The sequence below is a fragment of the Accipiter gentilis genome, unplaced genomic scaffold (genome assembly GCF_929443795.1).
Source record: "Accipiter gentilis unplaced genomic scaffold, bAccGen1.1, whole genome shotgun sequence".
NCBI lineage: Eukaryota > Metazoa > Chordata > Aves > Accipitriformes > Accipitridae > Astur > Astur gentilis.
Genome location: NW_026060872.1, coordinates 274,456 through 290,897, shown reverse-complemented (window position 1 = coordinate 290,897; position 16,442 = coordinate 274,456). Strand labels below are relative to the sequence as shown.

Below are 16,442 nucleotides of genomic sequence, written 5' to 3'. Positions count from 1 at the left end.
CACAGTAACTACAATAATGCCCATAATTCTTTGAGCCAACCCGTTACCCCTAATGACCCAGACCATGAGGAAAATGAACCATCTATACATTCTTGTGCCATCTTGCTCCACGAACTCAGCCCAGCAATCGGTAGGTGCCAGCTTTCCGTGGGCGTCCCCACAGAGGCAACGATGGCCTCACCGTACACCAGCCCGATGCTCTTTGGAAAATCCCAGTATTTATACATTTGCAGAGGAACGGGTTTTAGCACATGTGGCCAGCGGGTGCCAAAAGTCCGCCTCGGTTGCAATCTATGACGCATGCGCTCGCTGGCCAGGCGCGCTGCACGAGTCATAGCCATCTTGTCTATTGGTTCATGGGCTTTACGATACAGTTGCGATGCACAGAGAATCTTGACCTGTTATGTTAGCCAAGGTGACCTATACATTAGTTTTTGGCTGAGGTAGTATTCATATTGCCACATCATCTATGATGCTCCAGATGATGATGGTCATGCAAATCGAACAGGAGTCCATCGTGGGCCTGTATCTGTGGAAACACAATCAACCTCATTCCCAGGTTATTAATGGAAATAGACCTTACCCCTAATTTTGGCTTTAACTAACTTTTACCCCACACTGTCTTCCCGTAATCACACTATGTTTAATCAAATTATGCTTTACACACTTTTTACCTAAAGCAGGTTCTATATACAATAAGGCACGCTGTTCTGAAAACCTCTCTGAAGGACTCCGTGTCCACTAGTAATACTCTATTAGTTAGAATCTGTCAGATCAGTGGCTCCAGCACCCGCCGGTGCCGTGCCAGTCGCCATTGGAACAATTCCGGGTCCAGCATCAGTGCGAAGCCATGGCTTGTCCCACTTAGCCAGGATCTCCCAGTAAGTTTTACTTCTGCTGATCTGCACCATTTCCTGGATTCTGGGTCCTTAGACATTACCATGATTCCTGTACTTTGTTGCGTCCTTTCTGCCTGTAAAAGAACATGATGCACTACCATTGGTGGGTCTTTGTGATCACCTGTCAATCTAAGATAATTTAGCACAAATAAGGCTTTGGCCAATCGTTCCTCTGGGAGTAAGCCCTGGGTTCCCCCCTTTTGTTTTTGCAGCATGTTCTTTTAGGGTTTGGTTGGCCCATTCGACAATAGCCTGTCCTGTGGGAAGATGTGGAATACCGGTACCGTGGTGAATTCCCCACAAATTACAAAATCGAGCAAATCGTGTAGAACCATAGGCTGGGCCGTTGTCCATCTTAATTTCTTGAGGCACACCCAGTACTGCAAAAGAAGCGTGAAGATGTCATTCAATATGTAAGGCCTTTTCTCCAGTTCGTGCCGTGGCCCACATGGCAGCAGGATAGGTATCAATACACACATGCACAGAATGCTTTGCACCAAACCACATGACATGGGTGAAATCCATTTGCCACAACTGCAATGGCAAAAGACCTCGTCGGTTAACCCCACAGCCCAAGCAGAGCCCTTCCTTTTGACAATCAGGGCATGCTTTAACGATACCTTGGGCATCAGTAAGTGGTAAGTCAAATTGCTTTGCTAACATCCTAGCGGGTTGGTGCAAGAACGCATGCGATTGCCGTGCTTTGTTGAAAACGATTCCCTGGAGGAGGCTCCCGTGGCGCTGCAACCAATTGGTCAGCTCTGTCATTTCCCGTTTCTCATCTGCACAGTGTTCTCATACCCAAGAGTTCTACCAGAGGGGTCATATTGCCATTAGTGATACCGCAAAGATTCCGCACCCACTGGATATCTCCCACAAGCTTCTGGACATCATGTAACATTGAAATTTCTCATGTTATTTGAACCTTCTGAGGTTTAACATTGCTAGCATTTATGTGCCACCCCAAATACTTCCAAGGTGCTGCCTTTTGCACCTTTTCAGGAGTGATTATTACTCCGCGATGGCTTAAGATGTCCTGCAATTGAGTTAAAATCTCATCCTGTGGCAAGTTACTGAGGTAACTGCTTTCTTACAGGCTCTGATGCCCAGGCCACATACACCTGACGCATCGTGGGGGAATTGCGCATTCATTGCGGTAACACGACCCAATGGTATCTCTTATAGGGTTCTGCCTTGTTAATCGATGGTACCGAAAAGGCGAACCGTTCAGCGCCATCTGGGTGCAATCTTTTAGATTTATAATTAACAAATCCCATTCTTCTGGAAGCATAACTGGAGATGGCAAACCTGGCTGCAGGGCTCCCATACTGTGCATCACCACATTCACAGCTCTGAGATCATGTAACAGTCTCCGCTTCCCACTTTTCTTGGGAATGGTAAATATTGATGTATTCCATGGACTAGTAGAAGGAACAACTTGTCCCGCTCTCAACTGGTCCTCAACTAACCCTTGTATTTTTAGTAGCCTTTCAGAATTTAGCAGCTACTGATCAATCCAAACAGGTTCATCTGTTTTCCAGTTAATTTTCAGAATCGGCTACCCCTCAGTGACCGCTCCTAAAAAGGATGCGTCACTAACATTGCCTTCATTTGGCTCAATAAATCATGGCCTACGAGGCCAAACAATTCAGTTGGGGTAGTCATGACATACGGACACGTCGTAATGTGTTCACCATCGGGGAACACAAATGTAATTGGTAGCTGACTTACTAAGGTGGCTTGTGTGCCCCCTATCCCTGCAATACCAAAGTTTGGATTGATCGATGGCCATGATGGAGGCCAAATGCATTGTGAAATAATCATAACATCAGCACCTGTATTGATTGTCATCGGTTTCTTGACAACAACTCCATCGGGCCCTTCCAATTGCACTACCTTTTCTGGTTTACCTCTTGTTGTGTCCATGGCAAAGTATACCTGCGGTTTCCCTGGGGAGCCGAATCCACCATCTCCACGTTGTACTTCACCTGGGTTCGGAACACACGACCTGAATGGAACTAATTGTGCTATTCTGGTACCTTTAGGAATAGAAACAGGAGGGATTAAAACATGAATCATAATTTTCACAGTCCCACAATAATCTGCATCAATAAGCCCTGGGAGCACCAGAATTCCTTCTAGAGCTGTTGAAGATTGCCCCATTAAAAATGCACTAAGTCCAAACCCCAATGGTCCCTTTATGTTGACTGCGGTTTCCACATCCACTCTGGAGCTTCCTGCGGTGGCGGATCTGGTGGTTGCGAGGCTGCCTGAGGGCTGGCAGCTCAAGCCCCTTGCATTCGTGTCGTCGCGCGAGGGGCCTTCGCAGTCGGTGTAAAGTTTCCCTTCTTCCTGTATTCTTGGTGGTATGGTTATCTTTCTTACACTTGTTGCAGCACTTACTGTTAACAGTACCTGTACATTTGCTCCTAATGTGTCCACGTTTGCCACAGTTAGAACACTTGACCAAGGGTGTCTTACTGGCCTTGTGTTTCTTTGTAGCTCCTTGGAGAGCTGTGGCAGCATAGGCTACTTTCTGTGAGTCCACTGATCGATCCGTGTATTCTATCATATCAACGATGTCTGCATTTTTCGGCAAATTACACAATGCTTTGCGTGTCTTTTCAGTAGCATTTTCAAAAGCGAGTATTTTGAACGTGTTTTCTTTCATGCCCTCGTTCATGTCAGGGTGGTCATAAATTGTATTCTCCTGTTTCACCTGGGTAAAAGCATGGCTGTACATATTGTCTGGTACGGTAAGAAAAGCTTGATACGCCAAGATCTGTGATAGATGATGAACCTCAGTGACACATTGTAACTGAGCGTTCCCTGATGCGAAGGGTCCAGTACCCATCAGCATCTGCATGGTTACTCCCCATAGTGGATCTGTTTGTTGTCGTGATGTTGCTTGTTCCCTATCACAGAGCTTCTCCCACTGCCAGAAAAACACTAACATTCGGGCGGGTGTCAAAATCAACTGTGCTAGCTGTTTAATATCTTGAGGTATCAGCGTATCAGCAGAAAAAATGAATTGCAGTATTTGGTGAGTTAACGCAGATTTGATTCCGTACTGACTCACAGCATTCCTTAATTTCTCAATGACCTTCCAGTCAAACACCTCCCATTTTTTCTGTCCATTTGATGCAATAACTGGGAATGCTTAGAGCATAGTCCCTTCTATAATGGCATCTGTTATTACACCCCTCCAATGTCTCTGCCTTTCTTCTGCAGCGGCTATTACAGGCGGCTCCGCGTCTGTCACGGGTGCGGTTGGTTTCCCCGTCTCTTTTCCCCATTTCCTTTAACAATTCTAACATTGTCTCTTTTTGTTCTATTATTAGAGTAGCCAAGTCCTTGTTTGCATTATTTGAATCAGGGTGTATGCTAGGTATAATTTGTTCATGTTGAACGGTGGTATCTGAGGGCTGGTTTTTCGTAGGCAGATTTTTACTCACTCCCTGATTCTGTAGGGTTTCCTTTAATCGTACGGTTAGGGAGGCTTGGGAACTGTCGGATGGCTGATTAATATCGGCAGTCCCAGGGAGTGGAGCAGAAGTCAAGGGCACGAGAGTAGGCGAACAAGCTCCAAAAAGTCTCTCTCGCTGCATTATGTTTTTCTCCCCGCTTTTCCCTTTCGCTTGCGGTTGGAGAGAGAGAGCAGCAAAAGCAGACGCAGACGCTTTACGATCTGCTTTCATTTCTTACAGAGTTGTCTTAATCAATTTCCATAAAGTTACAAGATCTTTAACTTCTTTAGACCCGTCACTAATTTCATCCCATAGGGAGGTTCCGATAGCATTCCAGGTACTAAGCTCAAAAGCTGTACCCACACTAATTGAAAGGTTTCTGTCCTTGCTTCATTAGTTTTTTAGCTGATTTATCATCATCAGTTACCATATCCCATAATACGTCTCCTAATCTACGCCATTCACTCTCCTTAAATAATAAATCCGGATTCTTAAAGCATCCCTTAACGCGACCCAGCGTGACTAACCCCGAAATTTGCTTAATGCAGTTTACTCCCCGCTTTTCTAAAAAGCACTGTAATAATTTTAGGGCTACCTCTTGATCCATTGCCGGCCGGCTTCTTGATACTCCTGGGTGCTACCTTGATTAAGGCACCTCGGTTAAAAAGTCTTTGCAGCCTTTTTCCAGTAGCCCTCACTGACGGCGAACCCCTTTTGGACGGTCCAGGCACGAGAGTTAACACACCAACCAAGACGATCAGCGTTCGGTTAATCTTTTGCCCCCCGGTCGCTGCTACCGGTGCTTCTCAGTGTCCGTCGCTCCAATTCCCCTTTCTTCGGTCCCCGTTCGGGCGCCATTTGTTGGAGCGGCGGAGGAATGCACATAAGTCGACCCAATATGAGTGATAGAAGTGATTCAACTTTATTTGCACGGATAGCTCATATTTATACAGTTTGCGATAATTATGCCTACTAGTCCTAATATGATTGGTACATTGCTAATGTTTATTCATTACTAAAACACACCCACTTGTGGTTGGCAGCTACGCGTGTTCAGTAACTTTCTCATGAGAACTTCTTCAAAAGTTACTTGTGAAGTTATGCCAAGGTCACACCGTCCCTGTCTTTCTCCTGATAACAGCGAGACCAGCTGTTGTTTTTCTCCCAATATCAGTAAAGCCAGCTATTTTCAGCCAAGGCCTAGTCTTGTTGCTCAAACTGACATTCTTTCACACAGAACTCTGCTCGCACAACTTTTCCACAGGCCCATGTCCTTTTTCAGCAAGCCACTTCCCAACAAAAGGTATTCCTAGAAAAAGTTTCCCGTTTATAAAGCAGGAGTTTGTTGGGGCTGAATTACAGTTCCTTTGTAACTGAATTGGGTCAATATTCCAAAAAAGGGGAATATGTTTATTTTTGAAACAGGTCAATACTTGCATGTGTTGTGCTGGCAAGGAGGAGGCTTCTTAAATGTAGAACTTGTTAAATTTAAAAGCACACCTCCACTCTCCATAGTATTGCTTCTATGTTAATTCAGGGTTAAGATATTCGTTCACTTCAGTTTCTGTGAATCTGTTAGGGCAGCGTGCTCTAAGGTGATGGGAGGGAGCAGGGGGAAGAAGGGGAGGAGGAAAAGCAAAATATCTGGAACCTGCTCTTCCATGACTCCTGCAAACTGTAATGTTATTTTTTTTTTCCCAAGCCTGAAAACTGTACTTGGCAGTGGGATTGTGGCTATCTTGTTAATATTCTTCCTTCCTTTCTTGTTTTGGCCTCTCCAGGAAGCGATTCGAGTAATCCTTGGAAATCTTGATGATTTACATGCATTTTCTACAGACCACTATCTTTCTGTGTACCCTTTCTTTCCTACTTGTAAAAGAAAAGGTCCAATGACTTGTATCTGTTGGGCATTGCTTAATTTGACATTCCTGCCTAGTAGTGCGCAGATCTTTAGCTGGAGTACGACTCCTCTGAGCTTCGCAGTTTTACATTAGCTGAAGATCCTCCTCAGTTGTTGCCTTCACCAGAGAACTGATGTATGTAAAAAGAATGTTTTGCAGTGTTTTCAGATGGCCACCCCTGCGTTCCAAATCTGATTTAGCCAGAGAAAACGAACGTGCATATATAAAGTCCCAGGAAGCCCACGTAATGCGATTGCAAGGAAAGCTAGTGCGTTGTTTCAAAAGGTTAATAAAATGTAAAGCGCTCCTTACAGGCGCAGCAGTGTTGGCCCTCTAGTAGAGAAGACCGCAGTAGTTTTCTTGTAAGGTACATTAGGATTAAGTATTGTAGTTGCTGTAGTGTAAAGGGTTACGGAGAAGTTACTCTCCTGAGGCTGTTGTTGCAGAGAAAAGTAAGTTAGTGGAAGGAGAAGCCTTTTCAGTCCTAAGGTGCGTCAGTTTGTGAATCGGATCAGGCCTTTCGGCATCATCTCCTCCCGTGATTCTGAGTGCCCAGGAGTAATGAACACCCGCGTGTTTCCGCCTCCAAGGCATCCCCTTCCAGTCTCAGCAGACTGCGTTATTGCCACCCCTGGTCCTAGCAGGCAAGAACGAGATCATCCTCTTTCTCTGTCAGAAGCTGGTAGGTATGAGAGCAACTTATTCCTGTTGCTGCCAGGAAGAGAAAGTAGCCCAGAGCATCGTCAGACAGGAGGCACCCAAACAAAGGAAGCCTCGTTGTTGGTTTGCTTCGCTAAAGCGCAGCCAGTTTTGCCTGCGTGCTTGAGGAGGGTTTGATTCACGAGCTTGTATTTCTGGAACTGGGAAGTTGTGATGGGTTAACCCTGGCTGAACACCAGGTGCCCACCAAAGCCGTTCTATCACTCCCCCATCCTCAGCTGGATAGGGGAGAGAAAATATAACAAAAGGCTCGCGGGTCGAGATAAGGACAGGAGAGATCATTCACTATTACCGTCACGGGCAAAACAGACTCAATTTGCAAAATTAACTCAATTTATTACAAATCAACCAGAGCATGGTAATGAGAAGTAAAATGAAATCTCAGAACACCTTCCCACCACCCCTCCGTTCTTCCCGGGCACAACTACCCTCCCGGATTTCACCACCAAGCCCCCCCAGCGGCACAGAGGGACAGGGATGGGGTTTATGGTCATCACACGTTATTTTCTGCCGCTTCACCTCCTCAGGACGAGGGCTGATCACACTCTTCCCCTGCTCCAGCGTGGGGTCCCACCCACGGGAGACAGTCCTCCACGAACTCCTCCAACGTGGGCCATTCCCACGGGCTGCAGTTCTTCACGAACTGCTCCAGCATGGGTCCATTCCACGGTGTGCAGTCCTTCAGGAGCACACTGCTCCAGCGCGGGTCCCCCACGGGGTCACAAGTCCTGCCAGAAAGCCTGCTCCGTGGGCTCCTCTCTCCACAGATCCGCAGGTCCTGCCAGGAACCTGCTCCAGCGCGGGGTTCCCACGGGGTCACAGCCTCCTTCGGGAACCCACCTGCTCCGGTGTGGGGTCCTCCACGGGCTACAGGTGGAGATCTGCTCCACCGTGGACCTCCCTGGACTGCAGGGGGACAGCCTGCCTCACCAGGGTCTTCACCACGGGCTGCAGGGGAATCTTCGCTCCGGCGCCTGGAGCATCTCCTCCCCCTCCTTCTTCACTGACCCTGGTGTCCGCAGTCTTGTTTCTCTTACATGTTCTCACTCCTCACTCCGGCGGCAGTTTCTCTCCGTGCCAACTTTTTTTCCTTCTTAAAAATGTTATCACAGAGGCGTTACCACTATCACTGATTGGCTCGGCCTTGGCCGGCGGCGGGTCCGTCTTAGAGCCAGCTAGTATGGGCTCGCTCTCTCTCGAACACAGGGGAAGCTTCCAGCAGCTTCTTACAGAAGCCACCCCTGTAACCCCCCCCCCCCCGCTACCAAAACCTTGCCAAACAAAACCAATACAGAAGTCCATCCACCTGCTCAGGCAGCACCGGGCCCTGCGGAGAACTGCAAGCTCAGAGGCCTGGCGTGATGAGTTGTCCTGCAGTCTGTGTGTCGGGCTCCTCGCTGTAGCATACCTCTTAGTTAATCGCCAGCTGTGGGAGTCCTTGAAGCCAAACTCAAACGAACAATTTCATCCCTTAAAGGAACTGACTGTGTCATCTAGGCAAATCTTGGGCTTCATCTCTGGTCCTCAGGATGCAAATGGAGTAAAAGTATTCATGCTATCTGTTTCTTCCTGAGGTCAGAGGCACGTAAGAAGGCTGCTGCCTGGCGTCACCCATTCGTGCATGCATGAGCTCCTAGGTGTGCGAACTGCACCCCCAGGAAGGAACGTCTGTAACTGTGGCGTTTGTCATGTCAATTATCTTTTGTTCTCCCATTTTGAGGAGGACTGTGAAGTGAATGTAATGATGCTAGTCCTGTGAATCCTAGTCCTTTTCAGGTTTAAAAATAATTTTTAAAAGAATTACTTTTTAGTTAGGAAAGCTGATGAGGTTTTCTTCACAGGGTTGGGAGAGCCTGGCATGTTGTTTTTTGCAGGAAGATGTGAGGACTGAAGCCAGATGCAGTTAAGGAAACACAGTGCTATGAATGCAAGCAACTGATGGAAGAGTGTCACCTGGATGAGTGTTTCTTGTAATGTGTTACTAGCGTATGGTGTCTCCTCACATCTCATTTCTCCGCTGTGTAGTTCGATGTGTCACTTGTTCAGCTGCTGCTGCTCATTAAATATAAATCTCCATTGGCAGGAGCAGTTACAGGGTCGTGGATCTTGGACCAAGATCCTCAAAACCCCCTAGCTATGCGAGGTTTCCCTGCCGCACGCGCACTGCCTTTGTGTCCTGACGCTCTGTTTCTCCAGAAATGTCCGTATTTGCGTGGGGAGTTTCAAGGACCTGCCTGTGGACGCGACGGCCCCTACACCCCTGATGTATTCTTCTGGTGCTGCATCCTCTTCTTCGCCACCTTTGCCCTGTCAAGCTTCTTGAAGAAGTTTAAAACCAGCCGCTACTTTCCAACCAGAGTAAGTAGAAGGAGGTGGCCAGTGTCCATCTCCGCACTCGTTTCCCAAAATGGCTTTCCTGGAGCACTAAGCAGTATTTGCCCTGCCTTGGTCAAGCTGGGAAACGTTGGCCTTGCAGGCCAAGCTCTCCAAGAGCTTGGATGTCCCACACTCATTTCCATGAGTGCAAAATCATCGTAGCGTTTCCCACCTGCCTCGTGACCTGCCCCAGATTGAAGATTTTTGGGGTTTGATTTTTTTTAATTTTTTTTCTTCTCCTCAGGTAGTAGGAAGTCAGGTTTCCCAAAGTTTTGGGGGTTGGGGGTTTCGGTTTCTTTTTTTTCCCCTACCTTCTGCGCATTATGTGCTCGAGTGGAAAGTAGATTCGAATGAGGAGCTTCCTTTTGAGGACTAAAGGATGCCTCAGTGCCTTGTTGCCATTGTAGCTGTGAGTGTAGCTGTAGTGGCAGACATGTGTTTTCTTATTTTTAATATTATTATTATTATTTTTAGATTTTGACTTAAACCAACCCTTGTTGGCCTAGTTAAGCTTTTTTTTATTGTCTGACCCCAGATCTCACAGGGACAAACACAGCAGCAGTATCTAAGCAAGGGATCAGGCTGCATGTGCTCAGAGGGGTGGTGGGATTTGGTTAAGCAGCCTTAATGTTGTGGATGTCTGCAACTCTTGCATCTCACCTTACGGCCCTGTTTGCCATGCCCCTCTCACCTCTGGTTTCTCGCCCCAGGTACGGTCCACAGTGAGCGACTTTGCTGTTTTCCTCACCATCGTCATCATGGTGCTCCTTGACTTTGTGGTTGGGATCCCATTGCCGAAGCTCCAGGTCCCCCATGCGTTCAAGGTAACGGGGTGTTTTGGCACGTGGGGGTGCCACAAGGTGATGCCGGGGCAGGGCAGGGCTGAGTCTGGAGGAGATGCTGGTGGTGTGACCATCTCCTCTTCCACCTCCAAGTGCCTTGCTTCCTCCTGGAAACGAGAAGATGGCCCCAAAACTAGATACCTACAGGGGAAGTATCTAGAGCTGCTTGCAAAGAGGAGACTGGCACTGCTGAAGCCCCCGGGAGAGGGGGACATGAAGCCAGGGCTGGGAGGTGCTCTGACACAAGGAGGGAGGGGAAAATGAAAGCCAGTGGAGTGCCTGGGCTGGGAGACGATGCTGATGTGTGGGCTTTGTTGCAGCCTACCAGAGACGACCGCGGGTGGTTCATCAACCCCATAGGACCCAACCCTTGGTGGACGGTGTTGGCTGCGCTCGTCCCAGCTCTGCTCTGCACCATCTTGATATTCATGGACCAGCAGATCAGTGCCGTTATTGTGAACAGGAAGGAGCACAAGCTGAAGGTAAGGGCCTGCGAGAGATGACCCCAGCCCCTTCTGGGCTGCAGGTCTGGGGAGAAGCTCTTATTCCCGATGCTTTCTGAAGGCATTGGTTTGGGACAAGGTCAGGCTGCGTGGCAGGATGCTCTCCTGGATTAACGATGATGCAGGGAGCAAGTGACAGGGCAGTATAGATGAGCAACCTTTTGGGGGAGCAAATTAATCTTGGAGCAATAGAGAACTGCGTTTTTGTTTTAAAATGGCAGCAGCAGCAGGTGTGGGGAATGAATTGTTTTGATGCGCTGCCAGGGATAACTCAGAGTCACACCTTCCTTGCAAGTGGTACAGTTTTCTTTGTGAGTGGAAAAAATGGTTTGGTGCTTTTGGGTTGTGGCTTGTTGTTTTTTGGAGAAGTATTTAATGCACAAGCTCTGCATATCCATTGTGTCTGAACTCCTGCCAGATTTTCATGCCAGGTGCTTGTGCAAAGCCTGCATACACCCTTGCTTGTTTCCATTTCTTGTTTTGAATTCTGAAGAAGTTGACTTGTGCTCGAGCAGGGTTTGAGTCTGACTTGCGACGTTATCCTTGCTCTTGTGCTATGGGATGCTCTTGTTTCTTGTTTTCCTGCCTGCAGAAAGGATGCGGGTACCACCTGGACCTTTTTGTGGTGGCCGTGATGCTCGGGGTGTGCTCTGTGATGGGGCTGCCCTGGTTTGTGGCTGCGACCGTCCTGTCCATCACCCACGTGAATAGCCTCAAAGTAGAGTCTGACTGCTCAGCTCCAGGAGAACAACCCAAGTTGCTGGGGATACGAGAGCAGAGAGTCACTGGCTTGCTGATCTTTGTGCTCATGGGCTGCTCTGTCTTCTTCACTTCTGTGTTAAAGGTGAGAGGAAAATGCAAACCACCCAACAACCGTGAGCTTGTTGGCGGTTACAGAAAAACAGTCCCCTCTCTGCAGGCCTGAGTAGTTAGTTGTGGAGCGGAGGAGGAGGAGGTGGTCCCAACCCTTGGGGCTTGACCAACGGTGGGAACCAGCCTCGGTTAGGTTTTGCAGCCCTTCAGGCCCCCGTTTGGTGTGCTCGAGGCGAGCAAGCAACGCAACTGCTTGAATTTTTGGGTGTCTTTCAGGCCCACCCATGTTTATGGGTTACAGTTGAGCATATTCAGACGAGCACATCTGCTCTGTTTCAAACAGGCAGCCCTTTAGTGGCTGCAATTTGCTCCCCAAATGCCGCGGAGCAGCCGTTCCCAGGAGCTAAACACACTGAGGTCATCCCTGTGGGCTTCCTTGCACGTTCCTCCCACAAAGTAATCTCGTCTCTAGGCTAAAAGGAGGCCTGTGGCCTTTGCCTGTTGCCCCAAGAATAGGCAGAAGTGTTTCTTCTACCGCCAGAGAATGCGGCATAGGGTAGCACGGGTGAAATCGCCTATTTTCCTCCAACCTTTCTGGAAAATAGGATTATTCTGAGGAGAGATAACTCCCAAGTTCAGCCTAAAGCAGAGCCTTAGCTCACTCGTGTGCACAAAATGGCAAAACAATGGTTAATATCTGACCCATCTCTAAGCCTGAATGGAAGCTGGAAAGCTTCAAGCAATTTTAGGCAGTGCCTGTGGAAGAGGGTGGTAATACTGAAAATGCAATACAGAAAAAGAAACGATTGCATTCTTTCTTTTCTTTTTCTTCCCCCCCCCAGTTTATACCAATGCCTGTGCTTTATGGCGTCTTTCTCTACATGGGTGTGTCGTCGCTCAGAGGAATTCAGGTACGGACTCTTTTACAGCGTGCAGCATGTCGGCTCCCTGGTATTTTGTCTCTGTAGCAGCAGGGAAAAAAGCAGTGGCATGGGAAAAACTTCTCGCAGAGCAAGCAATGAAACTCTTTTGTGTAAGAAAAAGATTGGTGGAGGCACAGGAGGTATGGGAGGACCAGGCAAGTTCAGCGCTCTCTGTTGCAGGGTTTAGGGCAGGTCAGTGTTTGGTTACGTGAAAAGCGGGGGAATTTGGTGCAAAGGGAAGGCAGTTTCTACCACTGGTGGAAATCCTCATGGGGGGATTCAGTGGGCCGAGAAATGCTAATAATGGAATGGCATGGAATAGTTGCCGTTTGGTGGGCAGCTCTCAGGGGCAAGCCGGTTGCTAGATGGAGCGAAGGGAAAATGGGTGCTGCTCCCAGGAGGAATGCAGTGGGATCCAGGATTTCTGACGGCAAGCGAGATGCTGCAAAGTGCCTCCACGTCTCGAGAGGGCCAGCAACTTGCCGCAGTCCCAAGGTGGCAACCTTTCCCTTTTATTTCGCAGTTCTTTGATCGCTTGAAGCTGTTTTGGATGCCAGCGAAGCACCAGCCGGATTTCATCTACCTGCGGCACGTGCCCTTGCGAAAGGTGCATTTCTTCACGGCGATCCAGCTGACCTGCCTCGTCCTGCTCTGGACCATCAAGGTGTCCCGTGCCGCCATCATCTTTCCCATGATGGTAAGAGCTGCCACCGCTCGGCAGCGGGGTGTTTGCAGCGTTGGAGTGAGAGGTGGCATCGTCTCTGAGCTCACCGCATCTTCCCTCTTATTCGTGAAGGTTTTGGCTCTCGTATTTGTCCGGAAAGCGATGGATTTCTGCTTCTCAAAGCGAGAGCTCAGCTTTCTGGATGACCTTATGCCAGAAAGGAAGAAGAAGTTGGACGATGCCAGAAATGAAGCTGGAGAAGAAGAAGAGGTAAGGCTTGCTGTGTCCTCGGGGCTGGACATCTCCGTGTGTCTGTGAGATTGCCTGTTTCTCTTACAGCTTGTCTGGAAATGTTGGGGGAAGATCAGCACTCAATCGAAATAGATCCCAATAGCCTGTAACTTTTGTAACCTTTGTTTCCTCAAGTAGCAGTGAGCTGAACGCTTGAATACAGGTGTAATTTTTAAAACGAGTCATTTTTCACAAAGGTCATTATCATTATGATGATTATTATTAGATGCTGCTGCGGCTGCTGCTGCTGGCAAGACTTGCTCATAATCGTGTTTTGAACACACAGTCCCCCTGCCCCAAAATCTTTGGAGTGAACGGTTTCTCCCCTGCTGCACTAATACCTATAGCTGCCAAGGGGCAGAAGCGGAGGGCAGACTGCTAAGTTTGTGCTGGGCATTCAGCTTATCTCCACTTTGATCAAAGACAGAGAACGTGATTTGTCCCTTTTTTACATCAGGAGTCCAGGAGGGCCATGGAAGCTGCTGCTGCTGCAAGTTCAGTTCAGCTGAACGTGGGGAAGACCAGTGACGTGGATATCCCAAAGCAAAGCAGTGACAGGTAAAGCTCCACCAAGCGCCAGGAACCCCGGCAAGATTAGCTTGAAGGTGTTTGGCAGAGTTTTCTCCACTTGCCTCTTTGTGGGGCATCCCACAGAAACCAGCAGGCAGCTTGGTGGGAAAATCAAATTTGGGGGCAGGGCTGCAGGAAGTGATTGCAAGGCTCTGACCGCAAGCAGAGTGGCTGCAGCACTCGCGTTTGACCCCCAAACCTTGCCTCATCAGTGCTTTTACGGTAGCTGGAGATCCTCATACTTAACACATGAGGAGTTGCAGGCATGATCTGTACCAGCAGTGGCTTAGGAACCCGGACCGGGGCTAAGCCCCAGCAAGAGCCTTTGCACAGAGCTGTTGCTCTGCAGCTCCCGGGCTTGCCTCCCAAAACTCCTCATCCAGCAAAACCTCCCACACTTATGCAGAGCTTTGATTCTCGGGGCTCCGCTGTTCCTCTTGCTGATGCTAATGCCCTTGGTGGCATCAGTTCCCATAATCACGGATTGTTATGTAAAATATTTATTGCAGGACTGATCCTTCTGAGATTGTTATCCTGGATGAAATGTCACAAATGACCGTATGGAAGGCTCTCACTTTGAAGACAGAAACCCTTTGAATCCAGGGAGGAAAAAGGTAAAGGATTGCACGTGAACGTGACCGTGCTCCTCTGCAAGCGACGGCGCACACCTACGCTTTTCCCACGCTTTGGCCGGCAAGGCTGAGCAAATGGCCTGTCCCTGGGAACAGGCAGGGAGGTCTGTGGCATGCAAACCAGCTCCTCTCTGCTGGGGTGGTCCCCCGAACAGGGCTGAATCAGCAGCAGCTGGCAGGTCTTCCACTGATGATGCTCTCCCTCTTTTTCTCTTCCCTTCGCCTTTCCCCACTCCCGCTTTTCACGTTTAGGAATCTTGACTTTGAAGGAGAGGAGTGAGAGCGTGACTCGGGGATGTGCCAACGCAGACAGAGGGAGAAGGCGCTTTGTTTCAGTTGGAGGATTCCCATTAAAGCCATGCAGATGTTTTCAGTTATCCTTGGTGTGCTTCAGGCATTCAGTATCTCTAGACCAGCAAGCTGAGGGGAATGTCACAGTCAAGGGGAGTTTGGTGGTGTTAAGTCTGTGTGCGTACGTGCGTGTGGGGGTGTGGGTTTGTAGTGGTAGAGGGACTGCTACTGCTTTATCATTCAGTGCTCTTCTTTTAATACCTAATTCCTCCTCTTTGTTTTCCTTCTCTTTTTTCCAAATGTAAACTGGGAATGTCCAAAATAATTTTCTGTTATATTTGATGCATTCTCCACTTTCTTCTTGATCACGACTGGGTTTTTGGTCTGGTTTGGAGTTCTGGCTTTAATTCACTCTTATGTCTCTTACTGGTACAAGAGGGATGCCCTCTGCAGCAGGGCAGCATAGAGAGCGTCCGAGCAGTTGGCCTAAGGTGAAAGAAAAGCATTTGCTCCCTGCGCTCCAGTTTTACCTTTCTTGGTTGGTTTGGCAAGTATCACAATAATGTGTGATGAACTGACCGTAAACCCCATTCACCGTCTCCCTGTGCCACTGGGGGGGGTTGGTAGGGAATCTGGGAATGAAGTTGTGCCTGGGAAGAAGGGAGGGGTGGAGGGAAGGTGCTCTGAGATTTGGTTGTATTTCTCATTACCCTGCTCTGGTTGATTTGTAATAAATTGAGTTAATTTTCCTCAAGCGGAGTCTCTTTTGCCAGTGACGGTAATTGGTGAGTGATCTCTCCTGTCCTTATCTCGACCCACAAGCTCTTTGTTATATTTTCTCTCCCCTGTCCAGCTGAGGAGGGGGAGTGATAGAACGGCTTTGGTGGGCACCTGGCATCCAGCCAGGGTCAACCCACCACAGGGGGAAATGATGTACTTAAGAAATTATGTACTTAAGCCACACGAAAAAGGCCACAAAGCTCTTGTGAAACAAGATCCCCTTTGTATGATCAACGCATGCCTTGCTAACAACTGTGCCCCTGAAGAAGAACTAAAAAACTGAGAAGAAGGGAACATCCTACCCCAGGAGGCGCCAAAAAGTTGAATAATTGCTAATAGGCATGAAGTCAGAAGCATCTTCGCAAACTGGAGGAAAGGTAAAGAAAGGTGGCAGGGGGAGATCATGACCACCAACTCAATTCCACACCAAAAAGACTTACCCCCCCACTCTCCTTGAGCATGCGCTGTAGAAGAAAAGAACACTGGACCTTTAATTCCAAGCAGGGAAACTGTAGCCCAATAGAAACTGTGCGAGATAAGCTACTCCCGGCAATAGTTTTGGGAAGAACTTTGGAAATCGAATATGTATAACTGAACTGTATAAATTGCTTGCCCCTTTAGGCATGAGGGGTGCTAGCGTTGAGGATTACCACCTAGCCCCCATCTTTGCGTAAACATGAACTGGAATAAAATACCTCTGCTCTGTATTTATATTGGCATTTTGCACGCCGGGTAAACGACCCCACTTTTGGGACAACCGTGGGGCAGGC

At 48.4% G+C, this 16,442-nt stretch overlaps 1 protein-coding gene across 1 annotated transcript; it reads left to right on the top strand.

Moving 5' to 3' along the window:
* The first annotated feature begins 10,623 nt into the window (after positions 1-10,623).
* Positions 10,624-15,343, top strand: LOC126037004 (electroneutral sodium bicarbonate exchanger 1-like). Its single transcript, XM_049797218.1, has 8 exons — positions 10,624-10,687; positions 11,301-11,552; positions 12,364-12,432; positions 12,968-13,141; positions 13,241-13,378; positions 13,857-13,957; positions 14,479-14,583; positions 14,854-15,343. The coding sequence occupies exons 1-7, from the start codon at positions 10,634-10,636 to the stop codon at positions 14,564-14,566; spliced, it is 876 nt and encodes a 291-aa protein (XP_049653175.1). The 5' UTR covers positions 10,624-10,633; the 3' UTR covers positions 14,567-14,583; positions 14,854-15,343.
* Positions 15,344-16,442: the final 1,099 nt, after the last annotated feature.

Bases quoted from the DNA above. Each gene is read 5' to 3' on its own strand.
- LOC126037004 (XM_049797218.1), top strand. From the start codon at position 10,634: ATGGACCAGCAGATCAGTGCCGTTATTGTGAACAGGAAGGAGCACAAG. The intron at 12,433-12,967 runs GTACGGACTCTT...TTTATTTCGCAG, and splicing joins CGTCGCTCAGAGGAATTCAG to TTCTTTGATCGCTTGAAGCT. The intron at 13,958-14,478 runs GTAAAGCTCCAC...TATTTATTGCAG, and splicing joins CCAAAGCAAAGCAGTGACAG to GACTGATCCTTCTGAGATTG.